Raw genomic sequence first — 27,039 nt, 5'->3', positions numbered from 1 at the left:
AAGAGCTCACTATTTGCTGTTTAGGAATAAATACAAAATTCTTCAGAGAAGATAAATTTCTTCTTTAATTGCCTCTCAGTTATAGAATATCTGTTCCCCCGAGCTTACTGAATCTGTAATCTTGGGTAGGTTCGATGCTCTGTTCTTGTTTGTCTTTGAAATGCCTTATTAATGCCTGAGTAGAAAGCACACTATTCATACAAAATATTAATTATACTTATTTTCAGGATTATAAATATAGCTACAGATTTTAACAAGTGATATAGATTAACATTTATTTAGTGCTGCACAATCTTATTTATAAACAATTGCAATGTCATTTCCATTCCATAGCCGCAGAAACTGAGTAAGAGTTTTGGCAAAGTGACTGAGTTAAAGTTACATAGCATATTGGCAGTAGGTATTCCAAGCTTGGATTGTTCTTTGTTCAAATTCAAAGTTCTTATACCAATGATAATCTAACAATAGCAGCAAAAATGTAGTGAGTACTTACTATGTATGAGACACTACACTGAGAACACTAGGTTCAAAATCCAATTCTCTCAACAACCCTGTGAGGCAGTTGTTATTATTTCCACTTTACAGTAGAGAAAATGAAGTCTCAGAGAGGCTAACTCATTTACCCAGATTACATGCTCATTAAGTGGCCAAAAATTAGGATCCACACTGACCCCTCTGACTCTGAGCTAGAACTTTGTTTCCATCTAAACTCTGGGGCATGGGAGTATTCATGTAAAATATTAGATTCACCTAAAATGTTTAAAAGTAAGGGGTTATAGAAAAAGTTTGCACAAATGGTGGTAATGTGCCATGAACAAGGAAGCATCATTACTTTCTTAACTCTCTAAATCTGAGGTCACAAAAAAAAAGAAAAGGAAACAAAGATATGGCATGTCTCTGTGTCTATCTTTAGGGGCTACATTGCTTATGTTCCAAATAAAGACCTGCTGGGTAAGGACACCAAATTGTGCTTCAGCTTGCTTACTGCAATACTTCTCTGCATGTACAAAGTTTACTAGCAACAATGCTGCTTAACAATAATAATTGGGAAACCAGTAAGTGATAACATTGAATGTTGGGTTTAGGTATAAATAGATATTATAAAAATAGAAATGGTACTTGTGGGTATACACATCCAGATATATACACAGGCACATACACAAATATTTATTTCTTATTCAGGTATAAGAATCCTGTCCATGTCCTGCTCTAACTGCATGGCTCAGTTGGTTGGTTCCATGCACTGAAAAGTTGCCAGTTCTATTCCCGGTCAGGGCACATGCCTAAGTTGCCCTAAGAAAGTATATCAATACAATTGAACATGTGCCGTAATTCTTTTCTTAGAGCTAAGTCCTGGAGCAGTTAAAAAAGTAAGACTATTGATCAGAATCAAGACATTTATAATAGTAAAAAATAGAAACTTTTCAGGTAAAACATTCAGTTAAACGAGGATTATACTTTTACCTAGTTACCTTTCCCCCCCTATTTTGCTTTAATTCAGGCTGTGAACAAGGTACACTCATTTCCACAATGAATGTATCATCTCTTATTTCTCTGTCAACTACTCTAAGTGACCCAAAATGTTTTCAAGTCCCTGGACTGGCCAAGCTCTTTCATAACCTTTGCTTGGGCTGCTCACTTTGCCTGGAAAGTGCTCACTTTTCCCTTCTCACCCCTATCTTCCAAAGACTCATCTAAGGGATACCTCCTTCTAAGAAACTGTTCCATATACATCACTACTCTCCATCCCTGTTTACACTGACCCTTTCCTACAAGTTTGCCTCTCTACATATTGTCCCATAGGCTACTTCTGTCACAGTACTTCTGCCCCTCATTGTCATTTACTGACAGGCTTCTTGCACCTGCCTAGATTGTAATCTCTGTTGAATACTGGCATTCTATAACAGACTCTTAGAACCTCTTCAAAGATGTATTTTTTCTTTGAGGTATTGTGAAGGTTAGGGTCTGAGTTGAGCACCAGAGCCTTTCCTTTAACCTTTTCTATGAGCTCCTAATTTTACAATAGCTATTGCCTTGGAAAACGGCTTTTTAAATCTGCTGACCATTCTTAAGTGGGCTTCTCCTGGGGTCAAGAACCCTTTTTGTCTCCAGCGCATTTCAACTTCATGGACTATTCTAAAAGCACCACGACTACCCCTGTAAATGTTAATGCTCTTATCTAATAAAGAGCTCTAGTGAGCACAGTGAGTTCTGCTGTGTGAGCAGATTTTTCCTTCTGGCAAAGGATTATGTTTTAGGGGTGAAACAAGTTACTGTTGTTTGTTTACAATGTTATTTTATCTGACATTTTTCTATTTTGGTTTTAAAGCATGACCTATCAAAAGCAAGGTTAAGGGAACTCTCCCTCCTGGGAGCAAGCCCACACCTTCCCACCCCTTCAGTCCTCAAATTACTTTTACCTTTCTCTCTTCTAAGCTCCAAAGGCCCTTCTTCTGCCTCTGTAACTTGTTTTCTGAGCCCATTTCTTCTACTGATCACTTCTTCTACCTCTGTCACTTTCTAAATGAATTTCCCCGTATTGAAAAAATGTTAAGTCTGCAGTTTCTAAAGGAATTTCTAAAAAATTTATCCAGAAAATGGATTCACAGAAGTTTGACAGTTACTAGTTTCCTCTTCATTAAGTAATGGAAGGATAGTAGCAGAATTCAAAGTATTATAACAATGATCAGAAATAGGTAACAGAGAAGGTAACAGTATTTCATAGAAGTTAAGCTTACTTATGGTGACATGTGGTGTTTGTTCAGTGAAAATCAAAGATTGAACAGGGTGAAGGAACATCAATTTTTTAAAATCCTCACCCAAGGACATTTTTTTTCATTGCTTTTAGAGAGAGAAAGAGAGAGACGTCGATATTAGAGAGAAACATCAACCACTCGCCTCCTGTACACATGCAGACTGGAGACCATATGCACTAGGACCAGGGATCAAACCCACAACCCAGGTATGTGCCCCGACTGGAAATTGAAACCACAACCTTTCGGTTAAGGACAATGCTCCAATTAGCTGAGCTAAACCAGCCAGGAAAACACATCAGATTTAAAGGGGGCTCCCAAAACGAGTTGCTGATGTCTCCACTGGTTTAGCAACTGGGACTACCGTTAGAAAAACCACAGTGGGAGACTGTTGAAGGGCTCATTTTAACTTTCAAAAGTCCTGTGCATATTTAGGTTCCCAAAGAAGAGATTTTGTTACCAAGGACTTAGTTAAGTCACATAGCTGCTTCTGACAAACACTGTACAAAGACATTGTAATTTCAAAAGAGTTGGCAATTCACTGCTTCAGAGAAAAAGCCAGTGAGACCCAGGAATCTTAATTGTGTCTTTGTTTCTAGCCTGGCAATATTTTGAATAGCCTATAAGCCTGTAGTCTGTCAGAAGTAAAGGATTTATAAATCCTGTCCTAGCTAATGAATTTTACTTTGATAAAAATCATAAATTCTTTTGGGAGACTTATGAGTTTTCTAGACTAATCTTCAAAGCACAACATAAGGTTTGCCTCACTAAAATTCTGGACATAATTGTCCAGAATAAGGACAAGGCAACCACAAATTAACTATTTTGACCTGAAGGAAAATGTCAAACAGTAGAATTTGGGGAGAACTATCAACTTTTCAAAAGAAGATATCAAGCATCAGTTTACATCCTAGAAATTGCCACAAAAATCTCACCTTGTTGTGTCTGCCAACTCTAACCTATAACATTCATGGAATCCATATGATGATCCATACTCAATCCTACTTAACAACACCCCTCTCTTCCAGAGTTAAAAGATTTACTTTAAATCAAACCTCAAAATCTCAATAAATATTCCAGCTTTGTCCTTCCCTAGCTGAGACACTATTAACACTGCAGTAATTGTGCTCTCTCTTTCTGGAGTCAACAACAAACTCAGCTTTGTCTTACCAACAGGTTTAGGTGATTTGACTGAGCCAGCATTCAACAGTCCCTGGAGATTAGGGATTATGTCATATTTAGTTTTGTGTTTTACAACATCTAATTAAGCATGAGACACTTACTAAGCACTTTATATATTGCAAATCAGTATTAGCTGAATGAATAAATTACTGTCATATTTCGAACTTGAGAATGTGCAGCAAGTTGGCAATGCTCTTTCTGAGAAGTGGTCCCTCTCGTGAGAGGTATGGTGGTATCACCTCTTTAGGGAGCTTTTGGGTTAGGGTTGCCAGATCTAGAATATAAAAATACATGAGGCTGGAGCACAGAAGATTTTTAGGGCAATGAAACTACTCTGTATGATACTATAATAGTTGATGTATGTCATTACATGTGGGGGAGCTTTGCCCACAGAGTCCCCCCGATCCACCACAGATGAGGATAAATCTACCAAGACATGATCTGCTTGGGGAGGAAATGTGGCCAGTATCTCAAAGGAGAAGGACCTGGAAACTGTTCTTCAATAGTCTTTTATTGGGTTTAATTTGCATAGGAATATAGGGTGTGTATACGTAAAGCTCATCAATCATTGTCAGGCAGTAATGATTAAACAACAGATATTATTTAAAGAACTATGAGGGCTTATTCTGAGTCAGGGTCAAATAGTTAAAGGGCCATAAGATTTTGGGGAACAAACTCACTTCCTGCTTGGACCTTTATTATTTAAATTGAGGGTATTAGCAAAGTAGGTTTCATAGGATTTTATGCATTCTTTCTTAGGCCTGTTTGTCCTAGGGAACCTGCTTTTTCCAGCACAGGGCTGCACCCACCTCCAGCATTGTTTCAGGCTTAAGGCATTGTTTCAGGCTTAAGTCAGGCAGGGGAAGTAAGGCAGCCAAGAGATTAGGAAACTTCTTGCAGACAGAATGAGGAGTCAGGCTATGTCAAAGCCAAGGGGCAAGGATCCATCACCCCCTTTCTCCATAAACCCCCCCAAGTCCTTCCCTGAGGGCCCCCTCAGGGCCATGCCTGTCTTAGGTCGTCCCTCCCTTGAGGCATCTTATCTGTCATTGGCTAACGAGTCATGCACTGGGGGCCAGGCAGGGTGAAGTAAAGTGGACAGAGGCAGTGCTCCTGCCAAGGAGATAAGCTTTGTCTCCTTAGTGGCTTATGGTCTCAAGGTCTCTCACTCAGCCTTAGCCATGGGGGATTACAGCTTCTGAAATCAGACAGGATGGTTCCTAACAATTACATATTTATCCAAACCCATAAAATGTACAACAGCAAGAGTGAACCCTAATGTAAACTATGGTCTTAGGGTAATAACAATGTGTCAGTTCAGATGTTTCAACTGCAAGAAATGTGTCTTTCTGGTAGGAGATACTTATAATGGAGGAAGCTATGTATGGGTTGGGGAAGGAGGTATACAGGAAATCCCTGTACCTTCCTCTTAATTTTGCTGTATATCTAAAATTTCTCTAAAAGAATAAAACCTCTTAACAATACCAGAAGCCCTGTGAAATTTGAATTTCAGACAAACAACAAATAATTTATTAGTATAAGTATGTCCTATGTAATATTTGGAGTGCACTTATAAAAATTATTCTAAAATAATCTGAAATATAATTTGGACTGGTCTTTCTGTATCTGACATCCCTACATAGAGTAAGTGTGGGATATTTTTGATAACACATTGTCAAATGGCAGGGAGTGGGACCTATGAGCTCTATTGGCAGGGGCCAGGGACACTTAATGTCCTGAAATTAGGCGACAGTCTGATGCAGTGAAGAACTGTCCCCTCCAAAATGCCAATAGCACCACTTGTAAAAACTGTCAGACTTATGGGGAGGAAAAACACTTTTTCTCTACCCTCTTATTTGTAATAAGTAAAGGCCTGCAAATAAATTGACAAAAGAAAAATTGTTTACTTGTGTGCATAAGGGAACTAACAAAGAAAGTGGGTAGCTCATTAATCAGTTGAAGTTAGAGGTTTATAGATCCAACTTAGCAAAGGAAAAGGAGAGGGGAGAGAAGTTTTCCATGGGAAGAATAAATAATTTTTTTTAAGAAAGACAAACGGGAGAAATGAAGAAGAGATAAAAAGTTTATGATAATGTTTGTACTGGTGGTCTTTCTTCTTCAAGGCTACAAAAGTCCCCATAAAGTGGGAATTTATGATAGGTTTACTCTTGGCTTCCTTTCTGGGCATAAGAGCTGCCAGGAGAGTGAATTTATGGAAATTTCGTTTCCCCAAAGTTTCTGCTTTTAATAAAGAAATCTCCAAGGCAACTACTTTCTGCATCTGTTGAATCTCAAATGTCTTCAGCTTAAAATAATATTCATACCAACTCTGGGGTTCCAAGTGGGTCCCCATAGATTCTTAATCATGAATCTGCTATCTTCTTTAATGTCTTTTGTGTACAATCTTTGGAAAGAATGTTCTCAATTATAAGGAAAATTTGGTGATAATTTTTGTATTTAGCCTTAGAGAGAGGATTGATACAGTAGAAGGAAAACAGAAACTGAAGTTTAAATTTTGACTGTGTTTAATAACTTCTGTTTCTATACTATAGAATCTCATCATAGTGCTTAAAGTGTGCTTTTTAATCAATTCTAGTTACCTTTTTTCAAAATAAAAACCCAAGGGTCAATGTATTCAAAGTTATTAAAAGTAGAATAAATGAACAACATCTCCACTTATTAATGACAGTGAAAAATGAACCAGTGTGAATCCTGGCCAGATGGTTCAGTCAGTTGGAATGTCATTTTGTAAACCAAAACGTCATGGGTTCAATTCCAGGTCCAGGCAAATGCCTAGGTTGCAGACCAAGCCCCAGTGGAGGTGCATGAGAAAAGCAACCAATTGATATTTCTCTCTCACATCGATGTTTCCCTGCATCCCTTTCCCTCTTTCTAAAATCAATAAGCCTGTTCTCTGGATTGAAAAATAAATTAAAAAATAAACTAGTGTGGTTCTTTTTATCATTCTGTATAACAAAAAAACATACCAAAGATATTCTTTAAGTTTAGAAGTTACTAATTAGGAGTATGCCTTCAAAACATGACTTGGTCACAGTGTGAATGAAAAATATTCATTCGAACTGTAGTTTTGCCACTGTGATGATTCCCAGAAGGAAGGGAATGCGGGGGAGGTAGAAAAAGATAAAGGGGGCATAAATGGTGGTGGAAGGAGACTTGACTTAGGGTGGTAAACACACAATAGAATATACAGATGATGTATTGTAGAATTGTACATCTGAAACCTTGTGTAATTCTCTTAACCAATCTAACCGCAATACATTTAATAAAAATATAAATTCAAACTTAAAAAAAAAGTTGCTTTGCTTTTCTAAAGTTTTGGGGTTTTTTTTTTTCTCCTTTTGCCTTTACAGGGATCCAAGGTCTAAGCATTAGGTTACATTTCTCTACATATCAGCACTTTTCTCCTTCATCCTCTAGAATCATATTTAGGATCTGAAGTGTTTTACTTTAAACCTCTTTGAGAAATATAGAGATGATAAATGCGACCCAATTCGAAATTCAGATGGAAAGAACAGTAAATATTATTGTTAGGAGTGGTTGTTAGAAACACTCACCTAACTTGTTTGAGACAGAAACGTCCAGGCTCTTGGCTGCTGTGTACCTACTCTGCAGGCAATGAATGATACAGGAGAATTCCAGGAACAGCTAGTACTACAAGAACACTACAGTCCTCCCAAACTCAGTGGAATTCAAAAACAAAGCTATCTTAATCGGATCTATTTTCATAACATATTTTCATATGCTCGTGTTTGGGTTTTTGAAATTCTGTCTGCTAGTCAAGTGTGCTATTTTTTTTTCTCCAAATTTAGTCCTCAGTTTTTAAGCCTTACTTTAGTTTAAATGAAATCTGCTCATATCAGAAATTTCTCAAGTAAATATTTTTTGGTTTTATTGTTCTTTTCCCAGTGAATTACTGTAGCAGACAGTTACATAATTTCCAGTCCCCTCTTTTCTTGCCCTTGTCTCTCTAAGGCTTTGTAAGGGCAGCTATCCATTTCCCTAGCCTCCCATGACGCTAGGGGTTTGCGATGTGACCCACTTTTGGCCACTGAAATGTAATAGGGAGTTGCTTGGTAGCATCTTAGGAAGACTTTCCTTCTTGGTTAAAAAAAAAAAAGTAGAAAGTGAGGAGATTTAACTTTCCTTCCTTCTCCTTCCTGTGTGTTTTCTGGTGAGGACAATGTGGGGGCTTCTGTGTGTGCCCCCATGTGTGCCCATCAGGAGAAAGTCCACATTTGGTTGCTGCACCATCCTGAGACCATCTTTGTCGTGTGACATGATTACATGTCTCTATGATTTAAGCCACTGTTGATTGCATAGTCTGTATAGAGAGAGAGCCTAAAAATCTTATATAAATACTATTTATGCTTTAGAAGATTTTGTTTATACATCATGCTTGCATTTGCTGATTTGGCAATACGCAGTTATGCTCCATTTGTTTCTTCCCTGGAATGACCACTAGGAAGTAGAACAGGTTCTACGGAATTATGGAGAAATCTAATATTTCAATGAAAAAGGAAGAGAAGAACATATAGGCAATTGCAACAGAAACGTCATTAAGGGAACCCATAATCAGGAACTGCCATGCTAATACAAATGTAGCTTTCGATGTTAATACTTTCCTAATTTTATCCCATCTGCTACACTAGCTCCTTTTTTAAAAAACAACTTTATTGAAACATAATTCTCATACTATAAAATTTACAGTTTCTTTGGAAAGGATGTGTGACCTACTTTGCAGAAAAGATAGACTATCAAGTTTACCCTTTCTTATTCCACCTACTCCTATTTCCAAGTATACCCTCCACCCTTGAGTCTTTATTCCTTGGTCTTGACTCCATCAACACTCTTTGACATCTTTCCACTTGTGTAAGGAGCTACCTACCTTTTAGATAGGCCTTTCCAAAGGAGGAATAAGCAGTAGGTTGTGAAGCAAACAGGATTAGGGAAGCACTGCGGTCAGACAGCAAGAGGTCTGGGCAGGGCAAAACTGCTGATGAGGCCGGAAAAGCAGGGCTTGGCAAGTTTAGGAGACAAGAAGCTTTAAAGCCTCGTTTAAAGGTAGCAATCAAGGTCAGAGAACCAAACTAATTAGACTCCTCAGGCCAGTGCTGTAGAGTCAGTACTAGAAAGAACTCGTTCTTTGTCTGATTTGGCTCAGGAAACAGTGTCCTTCTTAACTATTGTGGCCTAGGTTTTCTCTTGTCAACCCCTCTCCCTGTCAGACCATTCTAGCTATCAGGAGAATTTCAAAACTTCTTAATCCTCAAACAAACAAACAAACAAAAAGATTTTTGAAAGAAGTATGAAAGCCCTGGCTGGGTAGCTCAGTTGGTTAGAGAATCCTCCCAATATGTCAGGGTTGTGGGTTCAATCCTGGGTCAGGGCTCAAAAAGGAATTAGCTAATGAATACATAAGTAAATGGAACAGTAAACCAATGTTTCTCTCTTTTTCTCTCTTCCTCTCTCTCACTCTAAAATCAACAAACAAATATGAAAAACAAAGAATTATATAAGGAAAGAAAGGAGGAAGGTAAGAAAAAGGAAGATGTCCGTTTTTATTTATTTAAAGGCTCTCGGTATCTAAGTCAGATTCAAGGCTTGTCTGGAGAACTGAATCCCTTGCAGTGGGATAAGTCTTCAGAGCCTTGTAATTTTCTTTCCTATTTTTCTCTTTTCAGGACCTAGCTTGAGAGCAAGGTAAAGAATAAGTACAAAGGCAAAGACATTGCCCTCTAATGCTTTCTTGTGTCCTTTTCATACATTCCTGAAAGTCAGCAATGACCTCTTATATCCTTAATCCAAAGCTCTCTTCTTGGACTTTAATTCCTTTTACCTCTGAGTGAAATAGTTTATTTTTCTTTTTCTCAAAACACATAATTTTTGAAGTTCCTCTGTGGTTGCCCTTTTAATCAGCAACCTGTCTCCATGTCCACTTTCTGTGAGAAATCTTGAAAGTTTTATCCCCTCTTTTACAGAATAAAAACTTTCTAGCAAGAATATTGAGCAAATAAACATACCATGTTAGACACCAAACGTCATCATCTATAATAAAAAGTTAGAAACATGTAAAAATGTTATCCTATACATTTTTAAGTTTATTTTTGAAAAACGCAAATGAAGACAAGATTCATTTTCTCAGAAATATATACCACAAAAGCGACTTTTACATATGCAGCAGACAAGGTGGTTTGTTTTTTTCAACTACCTCTGGTTCTGATGATTCCCCAAGCAGAATTCCCTGTTTATTGAAAACCCATTACTGGTTCAGATAGATAAGCTTTAATGAAAGTGCTGTTCACAAGCTGGAGGTCTCTCTGTGGATGCTTTTTGATGCGGGAACTACAATCCAAAGCTTCTGACCCACGAGACTGTGGCAGTATTCTTCCAGAACACAGGGAAAGGTATTGTGCCTATTTGAATTTCTAGCCGTTTCAGCTATAGAAATAAGGGTTTTAGAAAGCCGCTTACTGAGTGTCCTTCCTTGAAAGCTACTCCTTTTCTTTAATCTGCTATGTAGAAATAAAAAATAATAATCATTAGGTGAAACCAAATTCATCTATTCCTCAACTCTTCATTCTTATATTTGTACAGACCCTTGTTAGATGTTTTTCTGTGAAATTAATTTTCTACCTGGTGTCTCTACTTTTATTTTTAAAAAATCCTAGTGGCATCAATTGAACCCAGTTATGTCAAGTTATGCTTAAAGTATTTTTCTTGCCTTTTTCCCATATCTGATGCTTTTCTCTCTGCTAACTCATGTGTTCATATTTTCCAGAGTCAGAAGAAATGTAACTTTTATGCTGGTTGGAGTGTAAGTTATCATGCATTAATCTTATGATCCAAAGTGACAGAAAAAATTAAAATTCAAACCAAATTAAGCAACAAAGAGGAAGGAGAAGGAAAAAGATGAGGAGAAGGGGAAGAAGGAGAAGGAGAAGGAGGGAATACAAGACAAAATAAAAGTAGGCAGGGAATATTTGGGCTCACAGTTGGGTATGATGTGCATTACACAGAACTCGACCACGAGTTCAAGTGAGGTTGTCATGGTGACCTCCTACTCCCTATCAAAAATAAACTTAGCTTTATTTGACTCTCTTCATTCTTAACTAAAACACTCAGACATCATCTATGTTTAGAGATGATGGTCCTTTCTTTTAAAAATGCAAAAGTTCCCTACTAGCAGAAAAATCCCAGAGAAGAATTCTGATTGACCCAATGGGGATTCATCCTTGAGTCAATTTCTGTGGCCAGGGAACCTGAAGTGAGGCAGTGTGATCTAGCAGTCAAGGGCATGAACTCCAGTGGGATTTCGTAGATTTATGTAACCTGAAAGTAGATTAACCAAGCTGGTAATTCCATTCACAAGGGAACTGCTACTGTCATTCTGAAAATTCAGGGTAGAGCCCTGGAGCCTAAAAACTGACTGGGGAGGGGCAGCCCAGGTTCTAGCTGTCCATATCTCTTTTCATCTATCATTCTCTGGCAGGCATTTCTATTTTTCTAAGCAAAGAGAAAAATAAGGATATATTCTCAATCCACTTACTTCTAAATTGGGGATTATTGTGAGAATTCTTATGATTTGTTTTTAACTTCTGAGAATTGCTCCTGGGAGATGCAAGGAGAGCCACACTAAGCCTCAGCAGAAACTTCTACTTCTGTGGCTGGCCATTACTTTCTCTGGTTTACCTTACAAGGTTGTGTGTCTTTCCTAACGGGGTTGTTACTGACAAAATTGTGCTGTTTTTGAATATATATGCTTTGTTGTTTACTTATACATTGGTGAACAAAATGTGCAACCCATTTCATTCTCCTGTTTTTATGCAGAAGTAGCCTTGGTTTACATTGCATACTTAAAGGGGCCATTCAAGTAGCTCTCATATATAGACATAGATCACCTGAAGGGCACTTGCAACGGTGTTTTAGGCAAAAAAGGGTCCAACAGTTTCTTTTGCTGGAAAATTTATGTTCTGCCTCAGCAGTTCATGAGGGAGTGTAAGCATAGTTCCTGATAATCTTTGTTTATAATCTAATAAGGTAAAAAATTTCCCCTGCATACCCCTTTTGTTGTATTTGTTTTTAGAATATGTCAGCCTTTTTCATTATTCCCCATGCTTGAGAAACATTCCCAAAATTTCTGTAAATTAATTTACATTCCTTATCTTTTCTTCTCTTTTTGCTGGAGCAGCAATTTTCAGCCGGTATGCCTGGCAAGTTTCTAGAACTTGCAATACCTGACTATTTAGTCAGGGCCACTGGCCCCTTTTCCATTAGATTGTCAAATGAAGAAAAATGACAATAGCCAACACAACAATAGCCTTCCAGTGCAGATGAATCAATATTATACCTATTTTTCTGTCAAATCAACAACAAAATTTTTTTGGGGTGTGCCACAGAATTTTAGTCCTTAGTTTATGTGTCATGAAATGAAAAAGGTTGAAAATCGCTGAGCTAGAGGGAAGTGGAAGGCTCTGATGATTTCCAAAAGCACACTTCCCTTCCCACTTTTTAAGACTTTATTTTTTTGAAAAATTTTAGTTTCACAGCAAAATTAGGAGGCAGGAACACAGATTTCCCAAATACCCCTGCCCTGACACAGGCAAAGTCTCCCCATTGTCAACATCCCTCACCACAGTGATACATTTGTTACAATGGATGAAACTTTTGGGTAGGCCAAAACAAAAAGTTCGTTTAGCTTTTTCTGTAAAACAAAAGACACATTTTCTCATTTTCACCAATAACATTATTGATTTGGGTATTTTGAGTATGTTGGCTACCTCCCACTATTGGCTTCCAGTGGGTAGAAGCCAGGGGTGCTGCTAAACATCTTCCAATGCATAAGAATTATTTGGCCAAAATGTCAGTAGTACCAAGCAACTTTGGAAACCACTTTTGATACATACGATCAGTCACAGCATCTGCTCCATACACTGCACAAATCTTTTTATCTTTTTGCATTTCAGTTGTATTTTTACCTTGAAATAATAAAGCATAACATTAAAAAGTTTCATATTTTCTTCCATCTTCAATATTAAAATGGCTACACAAAATCCACCCATTTTGATAAATTTTTTTAAAATGCATGCTGATATGACAGCTGTCACAATACAATCTTAAAAAAAATGTTTCAAGCCCTGGCTGGCGTAGCTCAGTGGATTGAGCGCGGGCCTGCGAACCAGAGGATGGAGGTTCGATTCCCAGTCAGGGCACATTCCTGGGTTGCAGGCCGGTTCCCTGCAGGCCAACTCCCAGCAGGGGACGCACGAAAGGCAACCATACATTGATGTTTCTCTCCCTCTCCTTCCCCTCTAAAGATAAATAAATAAATAAAATTAAAAAAAAAATGTTTCACATGAAGTTAAAGACAACTAAGCACTACCAGAGCCATCATATAGAAAAAACATAATGGACTTTTTGGCCACACAATATCTAAACACATCTCAATCACCTAAAATCTATAGTTTATATTAGGGTTTAGTCTTGGAATTGCACATTCTATAGGCTCAGACAAATATATGATGACATGTACCCATCAATAGTATCATACAGAGTATTTTCATTGCCCTCTTAAAAGGCTCTGCACTCTACTGATTTATATGCAACCCCCAAACCTGACAGTCACTGATCTTTTTACTGTCTCCATAGTTGTTTTTTTGCACGTCATATAAGTAAAATCATATGGTGTATAGCCTTTTTAGATTGGTTTCTTTCACTTAGTAATATTTAAGTGAATATTTGTTACAATGGATTTACTCATTTAAGTCCTCCATGACTCATCATGACCTAATAGCTCATTTATTTTTAGCACTGAATAATATTCCGTTGTCTGGTGTATCAGTTTATTTACCCATTCACCTATTGAAGGGCTTCTTGGTTGTTTCCAAGTTTTGGTAGTTATAATAAAGCTGTTGTGAACATCTACGTGCAGGTGTTTGTGTGAATATAAGTTTTAAACTCCTCTAGGTAAATATTGAGGAACATGGTTGCTAGATCATATAATAAAAGTAAATTTAGTTTTGTAAGAAACTGCTTAATTGTCTTCAAATGCAACTGTACTATTTTGCATTTTCACCAGCAATAAATGAGATTTCCTGTTGTTCCACATCCTTATCGGCATTTAGTGTCATTTAGTATTATCAATGTTCCAGATGTCGACCATCTTGATAGATGTGAGGTAGTATCTCTTGTTTTAATTTGCATTTCCTGAATAAGATAGAATGTGGAGCATCTACTGTGCTTATTTGCTGCCTGTATATCTTCTTTGATACAGTTTCTATCAAAGCCTTTGGCCCATTTCCTAACCACTTGTTTGTTTTCATATTGTTTTAAGAGTTATTTGTATGTTCTGTATAACAGTCCTTCATCAGATGTGTCCTTGGCAAATATTTGTGCCCAGCCTGTGGTCTCTCTTCTCATTCCCTTGATATTGTCTTTCACAAAGCAGAAATTTTTTATTTAAATGAATTCCAGCGTATCCACCATTTCTTTCATGAATCATATCTTTGGTGTTATATTTAAGAAATCATCTTTAAACCCAAGGTCACCTAGTTTCTCCTCTGCTATCCTTTAGGAGTTTTATAGTTTTGTGTTTTATTATTTAGGTCTACGATCAATTCTGAGTTAGTTTTGTGAAGGGTGTAAAGTCTGTTTCTAGATTATTTTTTTGACGTGTGGATGCCCAGTTTTTTTCAGCACCATTTGTTGAAAAGACTATCTTTGCTCCCCTGTCAAATTGCCTTTGTTCCTTTGTCAAATATCAGTTGACTATATTTATGTGAGTCTATTTCCAGGCTCTGCATTCTGTTCCACTGATCTATTTGCCTGTTCTTTCACCAATACCATACTGTCTTGAAAACTGTACTTTTATGGTAAGTCTTCAAATTGGGTAGTGTCAGTCTTCAGACTTTATTCTTCTGCAATATTGTGTTCACTATGTTGGGTCTTTGCTTTCTTCATAAAGCTTGACAATCAATTGGTTAATATCAACAAAATAACTCCAGAATTTTGACTGGGATATTCTCTTTTCTTCATTTCTGTCCAAGTGTCCCTTGCGCACAAGTTGCACCTGACTAAACAGAACTCTCTGCCGTTGTCTTCCACGTGGCCTCTCCTTTCCATTTCAAAATTACTTCTTTTTTAAAAAATGAAAGTTCTCACATGTTTATTACTAAGCCAGCCTAATAGTGCAGAAGCATAGAAACAAACACCACTTTCCCAATAAAACAAGTTCAACTGTCCAGATAGTAGTGAAATTTTCAGAGTCATACGGGAAGATGAAGGTGACCTTGAAGCAGTATAAATATGTGTGCCATCCCATTTGTAAGATTCCTTATAGACATAGCTTGTTTCTTCTCCAATGTCTCCTTTTGGAGTTGAACCTTGTTTTATTACCAGATTCCATCTGAATCCACTGAGGAATGGGAAGATTCTGCTTTTGTTTCTTGGCCAGTAGTTACATTTCTCTTTCTTAACTGTTTTTAATAACATGACTTAAAAACACTACACTTGATATAATTATTATGCAAAATACATAGATGAATACTGTCTTCTTTTAAAAATATGAAATAAGTAAGTAGAATGTGAAAATAGGCAAGTGCCCATTAAATAAATAAAAATGTTTTTAAAAAGAAAGTTTTGCTTTCTATAAATGTTTTAATTTTTAAAAAAGATTTTATTTTTATTTCTTTTTAGAGAGAGGACAATGGAGAGACAAAGAGAGGGAGAGAAACATCATTGTGTGAGAAAAACGTCAGTTAGTTGACTCTCACATGCTCCCAACTGGAGACCTGGCCCATAAGCCAGGCATGTGCCTTGACCGGGAATCAAACCCGAGACCTTTTGATTTGCAGGCCAGCACTCAATCCACTGAGCCACACCATCCAGGGCTCTATATCATTTGAAGAAGGGGAAGGATTTAAACAATATTCAAGTTTATTAAACACATTTTAAAATTATTATAAAAATGTTTAACTTTCATCAGCTTCAAGGTTTATGTTGCTCTTAAATTTTGCATATAACTGAAATTTTAAATCTGCTAACACCAGCTGAATTGTTTCCACTCCAATTCAAAAGCATCAGCTTATTTTTGCTTTTTTTCTTTTCTTATTCTATCCTTTCTTATGTTTCTTCTTAAGAATAGCTAATGAAAGCATTGCCAATTTAACAAGGTATCATTAGAGAGTTGTCATCTGAAAACATGATATCCTTACAAGCATCTTCTAAACTTTGGAGTTATTTCTTTTTTAAGTCTATTTCTTCCTTCATCTCTGAGATTCTACTTGTTTTCTCTGCAAATCTGCTTATCATTTGTTGATCTTCCAAAGTAACATCCACATCTTCTGCAGATGCCTTCATGGTGGCTCATATCTTCATGGCCAGTAATTACTTGATCCTGAAAATTTGAAAGAAACAGAGTCAACTGCACACACCACAATGATGGGGAAGAGGAGAAAGAGAAAAATTACATCTCTGGACTTCTGCTTCATCCTAATGAAAATTCCAATAAGCACAAGAAGAGCCTCATCTTGATAAAAGGCAAAACTGTTTGGTGTGACTTATAGGTCAAAAATTCTCTTAGAAGTATTTGCCTTTAACCAAGTGAATATTTCCGTAATTGGCTGAGTCTCATGGAGTTTTTGTTTGGAGATGTTTACTTTACCTATTTTTTTAAAAGGTTGGCTTTTATAGTTTCAGAGTGGGATAATGTAAGAAGGCCAGCTTTCCTGTGTTGTGAAGAAGGAAAGGAGAAAACTGTTGTAAAAGATAGTTGTTGTTGTTTTCTACCAGAGGATCACTAAAGATGTGATTTAAAGAAGTTGACTCACCTTTCCTGTCTCTTCTTACCTTGCCAGCACCTTACCCAACCAGGTTCAACCAGGTTCAACCAGTATTCCCCTTTGGGTTTCAGGAGATTTTGGAGAACACATAGAGGGCCTATGCAGCCTAAGAGATCTGAGCTCAGATTCTTGGGTGATCTAATATGACCTTGGGCAAGTTATTTAATCTCTTTGAGTCTAGGTTTCTTTATTTGGAAAACAGAGATATTAATTATCCTTATTGTGTTTTGAGACTTAAATGAGATAAAGAAAATGCCTATTACATTGTACAGTGGGTGTTTAATAAACAGTAGCTTTTATCAATAACTGCCCTTTACATGCAAACACCTTAAGGGGGGAGAAAGTTCCAGCTGAGTGAGTGTGAGCCAAGAGTATTTAATAACAATCTCCAAATTTTAGAGATATTGGAATTAATTTTTCCATAGTAACATTATAAATGACGGCTAGAGTCCTATATCATTGTTGAAACATGTATATAACCAATAATATTCCTGATCAATTAGGCTATACTGACGTTGCTGTGGGCAGTGCAGGCAGGGTCCTGGGGCAGTCAATGTCTTAGTTGCACGGGGTCCCTCATATTATTTTTATGAGATAATGAGTTTGGAATGTTTGGGAGAAATTCAGCAACAAAGCCCTTGCCCCAATTCAGCCTTAGTTATGGGATTAGGGACTCCCTTTACTTCTTACCTCTCTCATTTATTGGGTGCTGGCAATGGGGACTGAAGCTTCTATTGGTGGCTGCAGTGGCAGGGTCCTGGGAAGAAATGGATTTACATGGATGAGTTCAGGATGAGGGTGGCTGGGAGGAGGGTAATACAAGGAAATTGGAGAATGAGAAAGAGGCATGATTACTTCTCAATCTGAGCTGGCTTCCTATACACTTCTTTTCCACCACAACGATCTCAGAATTCAGCCTATTTTCTTTCTTTACACTGTCACCACCGTTGAGTCTTTAATAAAAATGTCTCTTCCCCTTTAAGACTAGCACTGAAGAAAGCATAATTTCTCTTTGACCTGCCAGCCCCAGAAACTGCAGTACTTTGTTTTCTAAGAGATTTTGCTGCTAGGAATAATGCAAAATATACAGAATCTTACTTTTTAAAAAAGACTTCCTTTTTTACAGCCAGCCTTCCTCTTTTATTTCTTAGAAATAAAACTAAAGAAACTGAAAAAAAAACCTAAAAAAAATACAAAAACACACAACCTTTGAGCATTCAAAGGAAATAATGATATTACAGTTCAGGGGTTAATTAGATTCAAGAATTCCCTGGGATTGTGTGTGTGTTTGTGTGTGTGTGTGTGTTGTGTTAGGAGTTAGATTTGTGGCTCTCGGGAGAAGGCTACAGAGAGAGCATGATGAAAAGCAGAGACCTGTATAATTTACCTTCTCCTCCATTTCTTTTCCTTACTAATTCTGCCACAAGGTTAGAGTGACACTCAAGTTGAATAAGAAGTCAGGACTGAATTTAGAATTGGGTAGACCACTGTTAAGAAGAGGTGAGTGTCATTAGGAGGTGATTTATGAAGAGCAGCAGTTTAAAGCAAAAGGATTACTTACCTATGGCCACCTCTGGGATAATTCTTTCAAGGAAACTTTTAAATATACATAAGTAAGGTTCTGTCTATATTCATCTTTGCATTCAGCTATTAGTGAGTATCTACACTGTGCTACAACAAATATTGGGGAGTCAGGGATACACACAATAGATATATTAAATATGCTTGTATAATCATTAATATTAATGTTTTGCTAATTAAGCTGACATACAGTAAAATAACAATTCTGCATAGCAAAAACTATTTCATAGCTCACAGAGCAATAGAGAATCCTTCCTAAAGGTCAAGAATCAGCAAACTTTTTCTCTAAAGGGCCAAATAGTAAATACTTTTGGCTAGTAGTCTCTGTTGAAACTACTCAATTTTGCAATTGTAGTGTGAAAGCAGCCACGGATACTATGCTTGTTTGTGTTCCAATACAATTTTATTAATGAACATGTGAAGTTCATATAGTTTTCATGTACCATTAATTATTCCTGCACTGATTTTTTCAACCACTTAAAAATGTAAACCCTGGTGAGTATGGCTCAGTTGATTGGAGCATTGTCCCATAGACCAAAAGATTGTGGGTTCAATTCCTGACCAGGGCACACAGCTAGGTTGCAGGTTTGATCTCTGGTCAGGGTGTGTACAGAAGGCAACCAATCAATGTTTTTCTCTCACATCAATGTTTCTCTCTCCACCTCCCCCCCAAAAAACAATGAAAACATTCCTTTGGGTGAGGATAAGAATTTTTTTAATGTAAAAAAACATTCTTAGCTCAAAGGCTATATAAAACCAAATAGCAGTCCAGAGTTGCAGGGGAAGTAGTAGATAATTACAAGCATTTAGTTGTCTCATTGAAATAATTCATTTTCCTGTATATCAGATATAGATGGTTTAATGGGCAATTTAATGAGGTGGTAAAGTATTTAAGATAAAAGGTGTCATAATTAATGACAGAGACCTTAGGCAAAACAGGAATCAGGAGGGCCTGTGGGAAGAGCTTTCACACCATTCATCCTTCATCTGTAGGGAAAGCCCCATGGGAAGAGCTCAATTTTTCTAACAAAGCTTTATGGTCACAACAGCCCCTCTCAGTTAGGATGGGTGGCGGAGTAGGACAAAATGGCGGCTGAACTACAACCCCGAAAAAACAGCTGATGTCAAACCAGAGAGCTGAAAGGGCAGGCTTTCCCCATAGCAACCTGAGCCCGAGGAAAACCACCAATGATGTTTTGCTGCTTTGTTTAAAGGGGACCAATCCCCAGCTCTCACAAAGAGAACCAACCAAAATACAGCGCCCCCCCCCACCACATCCCCTGCTTGGGCTCGACTTCCATGGCCTCACTCTGCGCACCGGGCGGACCTCACCTGGGCATGCAAACCCCAATAAAGCTCTATACCGCCTAACTTTGTTGCTGATTGGCATTTCTTCCTCGGCGGAGCCTAAGAAAACCTTTCACTCTCCATCACTTCCTTTTTCCCTGTAATAAGAATTTCCTCCTTGCTCTTTTCTTCTTGTGTCTGATTCAACATGGCTTTATGCACTGGATTAAAATCCTTTCTTTTCCCTGAATAAAATTTTTTGGCAGATGAAATATGTAGTCTACTTTGCTGACAGTGGACAGAGGCAAAAGAATGTTCTTGTTTTTCATTAGCTTTTGTAACCCCATAGTTTTGGATATAGACTGGGATGGCCTCAAGAGCATTTGAGGCAGTCTTAAACATCCCTGGAAAATTTGATTTGGACTGAGTTTTGTCACTGTTTGGAAAACCTTAGAAAGAGGAAGTATATGTCAAAACATTAGGTTTATTTAAAAATAAAATAATAAAATTTCTAACATCCACTGAATTCTGACAATGTTCTCATTTATTCCTCATGATAATTATGAAAGAAATCTACTATTCTCACTTCATAGACAAGAAAAGTAAAGCATGGGAGATTAAATAATTTGAGTAGTTAAGCCATGATTCTAACTCAGGGAATATATCTCAAGGTTAAAGGAATTTAATAAAAATTAACAGATGTACAGAGTTGTGTGAATGAAAAAGCCAAGCAAAATGATAATCAGGTTAAACTTGCTAATTTTACAGATAAGGAAAAAGAGTCTTAAAATTAATGAGACTTTCTAAGGTTACACAGCAAGATTAGAAGTAGATCTCAGGTTTCCTAACTACTAGGTTGCGTAGTTTCTTTCAGTTTGCTACACTGCATGCCCTTCAAAATAAAAAACTTGGCAGGTTGGAATGAGTAAACATGTTAAGCTTTAGAGCCAGAGACAAAATTTATGAAAGACATAGTAAAATCTTGATTTAGAGTCTACAATATAACACTTACTTAAAGCCATTTAAAATAAAATTTTAATTAATAATTAAAATACAAATTGAACTGTATGTTAGAACTCAATAGAATAGTTCTTTTAATCACAAATTAAGTTTTAAGTCCCTCATTTTTATGAAAAGACTGAAATAAATAACAGAATTCTTTTACATCTTTCAAATTAAAAAAATGGGCACTGGCTGGTGTAGCTCAGTGGATTGAGTGTGGGCCTGTGAACCAAACAACTGTGGTTTGATTCCCAGTCAGGGCACATGCCTGGGTTGCAGGCCAATTCCCAGCAGGGGACACATGAGAAGCAACCATACATTGATATGTCTCTCCCTTTCTCCCTCCCTTCCCCTCTAAACATAAATAAATAAATAAATAAATAAATAAATAAATAAATAAAATGTACAAAAATATTTTAAAAAATGGGAGATGGCTCTTAAACTTGGATTTTTCGTAAACTTTTCCTTCAAAAACAAAGTAAATGTACATTGCAAAAAAATTAAGGAAAGCAAAATGAAGTAAAATTACTAGTGTTACAGAACAAAAGGGGCCAAGGTTCATTATGTCCACCACCCTATAGGAAAGACATCTCTCAATGCCAGAGATTTGTGAAAAGGAAAGGAAATATTTATCTAATGCTATACAGACTTAAAGTAGTGACCTAACGTCTTCATTTAAAATATCAAAGTCCTTTAGGATACCCACAGATGCAAACAGTGCTTCCTTCTGCCCCTGCCCCTAATTCAGGGTACCGTAACTCAGGAAAGAAGCACACATCCTTGTTTCAGGCTCCTGGCAGCATCAGCTGTGCCGCCATTTAGGCAGGATCGCTAATTAATCCAAAGCCATGTGGCACCTTCTCATGGCCTACTGGCAAGAGTTCTTTGTACCCATTTTTCAGGCAAAGTCTCTCCTGCTTCCCAGGCCACGTGGCCAAAGGGAGCACCCCAAAGCCATGTGGTACTTTTACCAAAGCTGCAGGAGTATGCACTTTGGCCAAAACCGCATGGTTCTTTCCTCCACCAGAACCGTGGAGGAGGGGAGGGTCACCACTCTGCCAAAGCCGAGTGGCGATTCTCTTCTAAAGCCGCATGGTGATTCTCTCTACCCGCAGCTATGGGGGTCCCCACTCTTTCCAAAAGCACGTGGCTCTACGCACTGCCACAGCCACGTGGTCCTCTCTCACTCACATGGCTGCAGGGGTCTCCAATCTGCCAGAAGCATGGCTCTCTCTCACGTGGCTGCCATGCCTGGGTTTAAATCCCTACACCAGTCCTCCTCGGCAGCCCCATTTCTGACTCCTCCTATAATTGGCTACAGTTGCCAGCACTCTCACATCCTTCCAGCTTTACTGGGCCACCATAATGAGTCTGGGCAGGCGTGGCCCCATGTCATGGAGCCAATCATTTCCAAGATCTCACGCAGGCACTGTAACTTGGGGACCTGCCCCAGTTACATCTTGGGTAGAAGTCACTCCCTTCTCCCTGGCTCAAAGCATGGCCACAGCTATTTAACATATTTATGAAACCAGTTAAAAGTTATAGATATGTTAAATGACCATGCCAGAGATTAGCTGCAAAGCTGTTGCTGCACAAAACAGCTCTGCATGTTCCTGCTCCATTGGTCCCTTTCCTCAACTCACACCTGTGGGGCGGAAGAGGTGAGGACATCTCATGTGTCTTTCTAATATTCCCTAGACACCTTGAGTTCTGGACCCCATTCCAAACCCCACCTTGAGTTCTGCACCCTGTTATACCAGTACTCCTTCCAGCCAGGTATTAATGTGAAGGCTCCATTTTTTTTACTGCAATAAAAGTATATAAAATAGATTGAGTAATTTTTTTAAAAAGCTACTTTTTTCTTATTAGGTGGAGAGTTCCTGTTTACATTCATTCATTCAATATTTACTAAAATGAAAATTATAAATTGGAACTGGGACTGTGCTGGATACTAGGAGATACAGAGATGAGCAGGGCACAGTCTTCCCCTAGCAGTGTATGGGAGGATACATACAGGGTCCGGCACATATAATGCCCCTGTTTTTATTACAAGATCTTTTAAAAATATTTTATTTACTTATCTTTAGAGGGAAAAGGAAGAGGAGAAGGAGAGAAATATCTATGTGTGGTTGCCTCTTGTGCATCCCCTGCCAGGAACTGGCCTGCAGTCCACGCATGTGCCCTGACTGGGAATTGAGCCGTGACCCTTTGGTTCACAGGCCCACACTCAATCCACTGAGCTACACCAGCCAGGGAATTACAAGATCTTTTATTACAAGATCATAAGCATGTAATATGTAACATAACAACATCACACTCAAGCACACCATATGACATTTTAGGTGAAATGTTCAAATTAAAACTATAAATTATTACACCTATTTACACCCTGCCTGTTACACTATTACACCCTACCAACCACTATAAAGCAGGTGTTACTTCTGCAGGACCCTGTAAAAACAAATGTATTATCAATAATAATACAAAAGTTGTGTCAAAATACAAGGAGAGTTGGAATCTCAGTTGTACCTGTGACACTAATCGGAATTTTTAGGTTTTCCAAAACACTCAACTCAGGGCTGAGGCAGGATTACTATAGCACAACTTCTATAATAACTTCTATGGTAACTATTACTATAGTTACTGACAAACTTAGGCAAAAACATTTTAGAACTTGTCAAGTGTCTAAATCTTTCAAAATTATCCTGTTCAGTAAGTTAGAAACACAGGTTCCATCAACAACCACAGGATAGAGACAATTCCAGAGTCGCCTTTACTAGGAGTACTCCTGAGCTGCCTAGAGGTGCGATGCTTCTTGGGATTTGTAGTCTCTCTTAGGACCGAGGACACCACAATTTCATTTCTAACGTACCTCACCCTTTTACATTTTCTGACGAAACATTCAGACTAAGCCCTAACCTAAAGCATGACTTAAAAACTGTCATCTCATTCTAGGATCATTACATTTCTACCAGGATTCTTAAGTTCAACAACGAAATGGACAAAGTCGCTCTCCAGCCTCTAAAACACCCATCTTTCCTCAGTAGTGGGAGGAGCCCTAGGTGGAATGGAGCTCGGGATTGGCCAGCATCTAGAGAGGAGTTTTCTTATCCACTTGCTGATTGGTAAACTGTATAGTGGTTTAAAAAAAAAAAAAGACTCTGCCGCAGTATTCCACTTTCCCGCGGGAAATCTCGCGATAGTTTGAGCGAAAGGACCAGGAGACAAGTAGTGAGCGGTCCAGGCCTGTTGGGGTGGCTGATACCAGAGCCGGGACGGGACAGGTTAGGCTTGGAGGGCAAGCGAGTGCTGCCTACACTACTCGGCCTGCTTCAAAAGCAGGCACCCAGACCCCAGAAGTGTGTGGTCAGCAGGGCCTTTCCAGCCGTTGAGCCGGCCGGGGTCGCGGTCCCAGAGCGGACCCCAAGCTTCACCTGGGCCTGCGCTGGTTTGCGACAGGTGCGCGGACTGGCTCGGCGCTCCGCCCGCCCGGGGGCCCGCCCCCTTCGGGCCTAGCCCGCCGGGGCTCGGGATGAGCTCCGGACCCCAGCTGAGCGGCTCCGGTTCCAGGCGCCCGCAGCTGTCAGGGTTGCGGCCCCTGAGCGGCCGCCGCCCCTGAGGGAAGGAGGGAGGGAAGCCGCCGCAGATCCAGAGCATGAGCGGTCCGCAGCGTCCGTTGCTGGACTAAGGCGCCGACATGAACCTGCACCAGGTGCTGACCGGAGCTGTGAACCCCGGCGACCACTGCTTCTCCGTGGGCAGCGTCGGAGACCAGCACTTCACGGTGGGTAAGGGAGGGTTCTGCGTCGCCCGTGATGTGTCCGCGTCCCTGAGTCAGTCAGGCTCTTCCCTGAATGCCCGGCAGAGGCCGAGCATGGGCCGTCGCCCCCTTGGGAGCCCCCCAGGTCCTCACAGAGGCCCCCGTCCCCTAGGGTCCGGCGCAACTGGCCTTGGGGAGGGAAGGGGGCAGAAACCTTTTGGTCTTTTAGGTACTTATTGTACAGACCCTAAAGTTGGAAGTCAGAATGTTTTGTGGGGGTATTTTAAGTGTTTAGTCTGCCGTCCTTGGGCATGCCAAAGTCGTTTATACAAAAATCGTGTGTGTAGGGGCGGGGTGGGGGGAGGGCGGTAGTGGGAAGCTTTTCATTATTCCGCTGCATAGACAAAAATTGTTAAGTTTAGAAATAGTTGGGATTGATTTCACTTGTTATTCTAGATTAAGGACAAGTGTCCTTGCAGTTAGAAAGAGTGGGTGTCTTCAGTTACCAAATGTTAACAAGTAGCGTGAGTTAAAATATAGTGAGACAGCGCTTTCAATTTTTCTTCAAATTTACCGAGGAATAACTTTAGAAAGAAAAAGTATTCTTCATAAATAATTTACTCCCGTGGTCCATTGAATTTCATCTGTAACCGTTTAGTGTCCTGGGGAACTTAGTTATTTTGTACTGCTTACATCAGTTACTAAAAGTTGTATTAGTGTTTTCAGCAAAACTCCTTTTTTGCTATGTAGTGAAAATTCAAGGTTTAATGAAAGTGATTTGCTTTTTCGTTAGTCTTATCCAGAATATTGGAAGGAAGAGGGCCCCAAATTTCTGCGTTCTTACTACTATAATGGAAATTTCTACCTTAATTATAGTTTTTATAATAACTTCAAACTGTAAGTCAGTATTCACATGTAGCCCTATATCTAAACAATGTATTTATAATGCTGACGCTACAACTTGTGTAGCTATGGCTTAGTTATGATTAAAAGTAAAACTAAAGTTTGCATAGACAAGTGAAACAAAGTAAACTGCTTGACAGATACCAGTTTTTCTTTTTGTCTACTTTCGACTTTTGTATGTGCTGTCTTTGTCAGCCAGAATAAATAATGGTTATTATTTAACATGGTGCAGGCATTTAATTCCTGAATTGTGCTTAGATTTATGCCAACCAAATACTTTGTTTTAAAATGGTCTGTACTTCCCCTGTACAGTCACATATGCACATGTCAGTTTGCACTTGACCTTAGCAGCTTTAGAGATTCTAATTCTAAATGTTAACTTAGCGAGAATAATCAGAAGAGTGAACTTGGAGACTTCAGTGAACAACTGTAGTTGTGTACTCTGCTCTTGCTATTTAGAGGGAGGGAATAGACAGCATCTACTCAAGGAGGTTTTCTCAGTGGAGATTATAAGATGGTAACATCTGTAAAGTTATGTGAGTGCTCCTACATAAATTTTAAGAACTTGAAGGATCTATATAAGCAGTGGTGTGAACTTCAAAGCACGTATTTATATACGTAGATGATCCATCTAAAGTGTATATAAAACTTTGATGCATGCCTCCATGTTATTTTAAAGGAGAGGTGAGTTAATGTGCCAAATTATATGTAGTCTCCTGCAGCATCATGCAGCTTGTTGTTCCTCCTGCTGAATTTGAAAGTCCATTTCCGTAGACCAGACCTTAATCTCCCACCAAGCCTACGGAAGATTTCTTCAAGATCTCAGGAAGTGTTCCAGTAAATAGACCAAAAATAATTTTTTGTCGTTGTTCAGTGTGAAGAGACCCAGTTCTCTGTAGTTTTGGTGGTGGTTTAAGGATTGACAATCACCTTTTTTCCTTTGCAGCCAATTCATTTCTGACAGTGAGTTGATAGTTCTGTTGTAAACTAAATTTTTTGCCCTCAGTTTCCTGGGGAAAAAATATATGTATTAAATTTACCTCTCTTGGAATTGCCCATTTTTCTTTTATGTTAAGAGCAGAATCTACTGTTTACATCTTGAATTTTATTTTTTAACTGCTTTTGATTTTGAATTTTTTTCTTTGATAGAAAAATAGCAAACATAACTGCTTTTGATTTTGAATTCTTTTTCTTTGATTAAAAAATAGCAAACATTAATGGTACATAGTATGTGCAGACTAAAAAAAAAAATCTCTCTAAATTCCAGTTTTACTTAAGGTAAGGACATGAGGCCTTTTTCTCACCGGTCCCCTGTGAAGAATTCTTTTATTCCTCCTGGTATGTTATGCATACTGTGAAGATAGTCCTGTGTTTGTTTGTCCCTTTTGCATGTTTGCAGATAACTTATATGGTTTTGTTTTGAAAGATTACAAGAGTTGAAACCCTGTTTTCCTATCAAGTGTGTCAAGTTTTAAATTAAAATAAAATTGAATGCCATTTTTCATGGGGTCTAGAGTTTAAAATATACAATTACTGATATAGTTAGTGCATTCAAGAATTAGATATTTTTTTATTACTTAAACCGGCATTAAACTATTTTGACTTTGCTCTTAGTATGAAAGCTTCCAGTAGGCAGTGACTATATCTAATATTTTCAGAGCACTACTTACACTTTCATTATATCATTAACCAGCCTTACCTTGTATATGTTTTG

General features: G+C 38.5%; 1 protein-coding gene and 1 pseudogene across 7 annotated transcripts in view; one reads left to right on the top strand and one right to left on the bottom strand.

Moving 5' to 3' along the window:
- Positions 1-15,882: 15,882 nt before the first annotated feature.
- Positions 15,883-16,316, bottom strand: LOC118975439 (prefoldin subunit 4-like; annotated as a pseudogene).
- Positions 16,317-23,859: 7,543 nt separating this feature from the next.
- The window catches only part of DMXL1 (Dmx like 1), a 152,927-nt gene continuing 149,747 nt past the window's right edge, over positions 23,860-27,039 (top strand). For 6 of the 7 annotated variants that reach the window (XM_037029074.1, XM_037029073.1, XM_037029069.1 and 3 more), the window contains exon 1: positions 24,360-24,446. In XM_037029074.1, coding sequence (XP_036884969.1) covers positions 24,360-24,446 — 87 coding nt within the window. Of the gene's footprint in view, positions 24,447-27,039 lie in introns of all 7 variants that reach the window. The other variant, XM_037029048.1, reaches the window with a different exon arrangement.

This window comes from Sturnira hondurensis, unplaced genomic scaffold, assembly GCF_014824575.4.
Source record: "Sturnira hondurensis isolate 20B ecotype Veracruz unplaced genomic scaffold, ASM1482457v3 Scaffold0001509, whole genome shotgun sequence".
NCBI lineage: Eukaryota > Metazoa > Chordata > Mammalia > Chiroptera > Phyllostomidae > Sturnira > Sturnira hondurensis.
The sequence above is the reverse complement of the archived record's forward strand: the minus strand, read 5'-3'. Positions and strand labels throughout refer to the sequence as shown.